At 65.8% G+C, this 1,718-nt stretch overlaps 1 protein-coding gene and 1 long non-coding RNA gene across 2 annotated transcripts in view; both read left to right on the top strand.

The window, feature by feature from the left end:
- Window positions 1-1,712, top strand: part of PLPP2 (phospholipid phosphatase 2) — a 3,006-nt gene extending 1,294 nt beyond the window's left edge. The window contains exons 4-5 of the mRNA XM_019513489.1: window positions 128-304; window positions 838-1,712. Of these exons, the coding sequence (XP_019369034.1) occupies window positions 128-304; window positions 838-975 (315 nt within the window). The 3' untranslated portion in view covers window positions 976-1,712. The remainder of the gene's footprint in view (window positions 1-127; window positions 305-837) is intronic.
- Window positions 1-1,718, top strand: part of LOC109294908 — an 11,706-nt gene that overhangs the window by 2,498 nt on the left and 7,490 nt on the right. The gene's annotated exons all lie outside the window — the stretch shown is intronic.

The raw sequence follows: 1,718 nt of genomic DNA, 5'->3' as shown, positions 1-1,718 counted from the left end.
GTCTGCACCTGCCGGCATGGCTGAGCCCTGCGCTGGGGTCCTGTGATCAGCCCTCTGGATCCGGGGTGGGGGATGCAGCGCTTGGCTGGCTGGGGGTGCTGACCAGCCTCCTCCCGCCCCCCCCCAGCTGTACATCCAGGCCCGGCTGATGGGGAAGTGGGCCCGGCTCCTGCGCCCCACGATCCAGTTCTTCCTCATCGCCTTCGCCATCTATGTGGGCTACACGCGGGTGTCGGACTACAAGCACCACTGGAGCGACGTGCTGGTGGGGCTGCTGCAGGGCGCGCTCATTGCCGTCCTCATCGTACGTACCCGCCTTGCGGCTCTGGCCCCCCGGCTTCAGCGTTTTGCCCCCCTCCCCTGGCAGTGCCCGTAACACCCGGGCAGCTGGGCCGGCCAGAGAGCTGTGGGAGTCGGGCAGGAACGAGCCCAATGCCCTGAAGCTTGTGGTGGGTGGCCTGGGGGTCTGCAGGCTCACACCTTCCTCCATCCATCTGTCTGCTGCTAGCCCCAGGGGAGCAGTCGGGCTTCTGCGCCAGCCTCCAGGCTGTCCTGGAGCATGTTGGACCCCTCTCCCACTCCCCCCTTGCAGCCCTGGGGGGTGATGACCACATAGGAGCAGGAGCCAGGACACCTGGGTTCAGTTCCCAGTCTTCCTGCTGACCTGCAGCTTGACCTTGACAAGGCAGGCTTGGGGAGTGGGAGATGCTCAGGCCCACCGTTTTACTGTGGCTGGACATGGGGATCCCCCCACAGGCTGCCTGGCCTGATCCTGCCTGGAGTCTGTCCCTGAGCGCCCCCCTCCAACCCTCCCTATTCCCTTCCCCTCCCCCCCAGGTTCGCTATGTCTCGGACTTTTTCAAGCAGCGCCCCGCCCCACTGTGCACCGAGGACCCCGAGCGCAAGCCCAGCCTGCCGCTCACCCTGAGCGATCCTGACCGCAATCACTACAGCAGCTACCCGGGGGGGCCCTGAGCCGCAGCCCCCGGCGCACTGGGCCCAGCTGACAGCCCCCCAGGCCTGCAGGGCTGCACGGACGCTCCCTCCCCACATCATCTTCTCCTCTCCTTCGGCTCCACGGCTCCCGGGACCCCCTACCCCCCTCTGCAAGGGGGCACGGGGCCAGCGCTGGGAGCGCCAGCGTGGAGCCCAGCCCCTCCTGGCCCGCGGATCCGGAGGGGCCCAGCGCCTGCGTGTGAGTCATTGCTTCTAAGGGTGACTTTCCAGCCCGCTGCACGGAAGAGGCCAGAGTGGGGCGGGGGGGGAAGGGAGCTGGCACGGGGCAGGGGAGGTTTGCTTGGCAAGCTGAGAGGAAGCCTGGAGGGGCAGGGGACTGCTTGCATTTATATCCACGGCGTGGCCTGGCAGGGCAGCAACGCTGGCTTTTCCCACTGGACCAGGGACAACAGCTGCCCCGTTCCTCTCCCTCTGACACCCTTGGAAGCTGGCAGCTGATGCAGACGATGGAGGCACGGGCGCCATTCGCTCCCCAGCCCTGGGGGCTGCCTCTGCCTTGGGGTCTGCCTGTTTGCACCGGGCTGGGTGGGACCAGACCCTCCTCTACGCCAGATCCGACCAACCCCAGGATGGCAGAGGGTGGGACTCTTCTGTGGTCAAAGGAACATCCTCATTTGGGCCTGATCCCAGCCCCCCAGGAGGGCAGGCGATGGACCATGTCACCATTTATATATATAATATATATAGTGTGTGTATTTTTT

This window comes from Gavialis gangeticus, unplaced genomic scaffold (assembly GCF_001723915.1).
Source record: "Gavialis gangeticus isolate Ggan-Ray unplaced genomic scaffold, GavGan_comp1, whole genome shotgun sequence".
Lineage (NCBI taxonomy): Eukaryota > Metazoa > Chordata > Crocodylia > Gavialidae > Gavialis > Gavialis gangeticus.
Note: the sequence above shows the minus strand (reverse complement) of the source record. Positions and strands in the feature narration are given on the sequence as shown.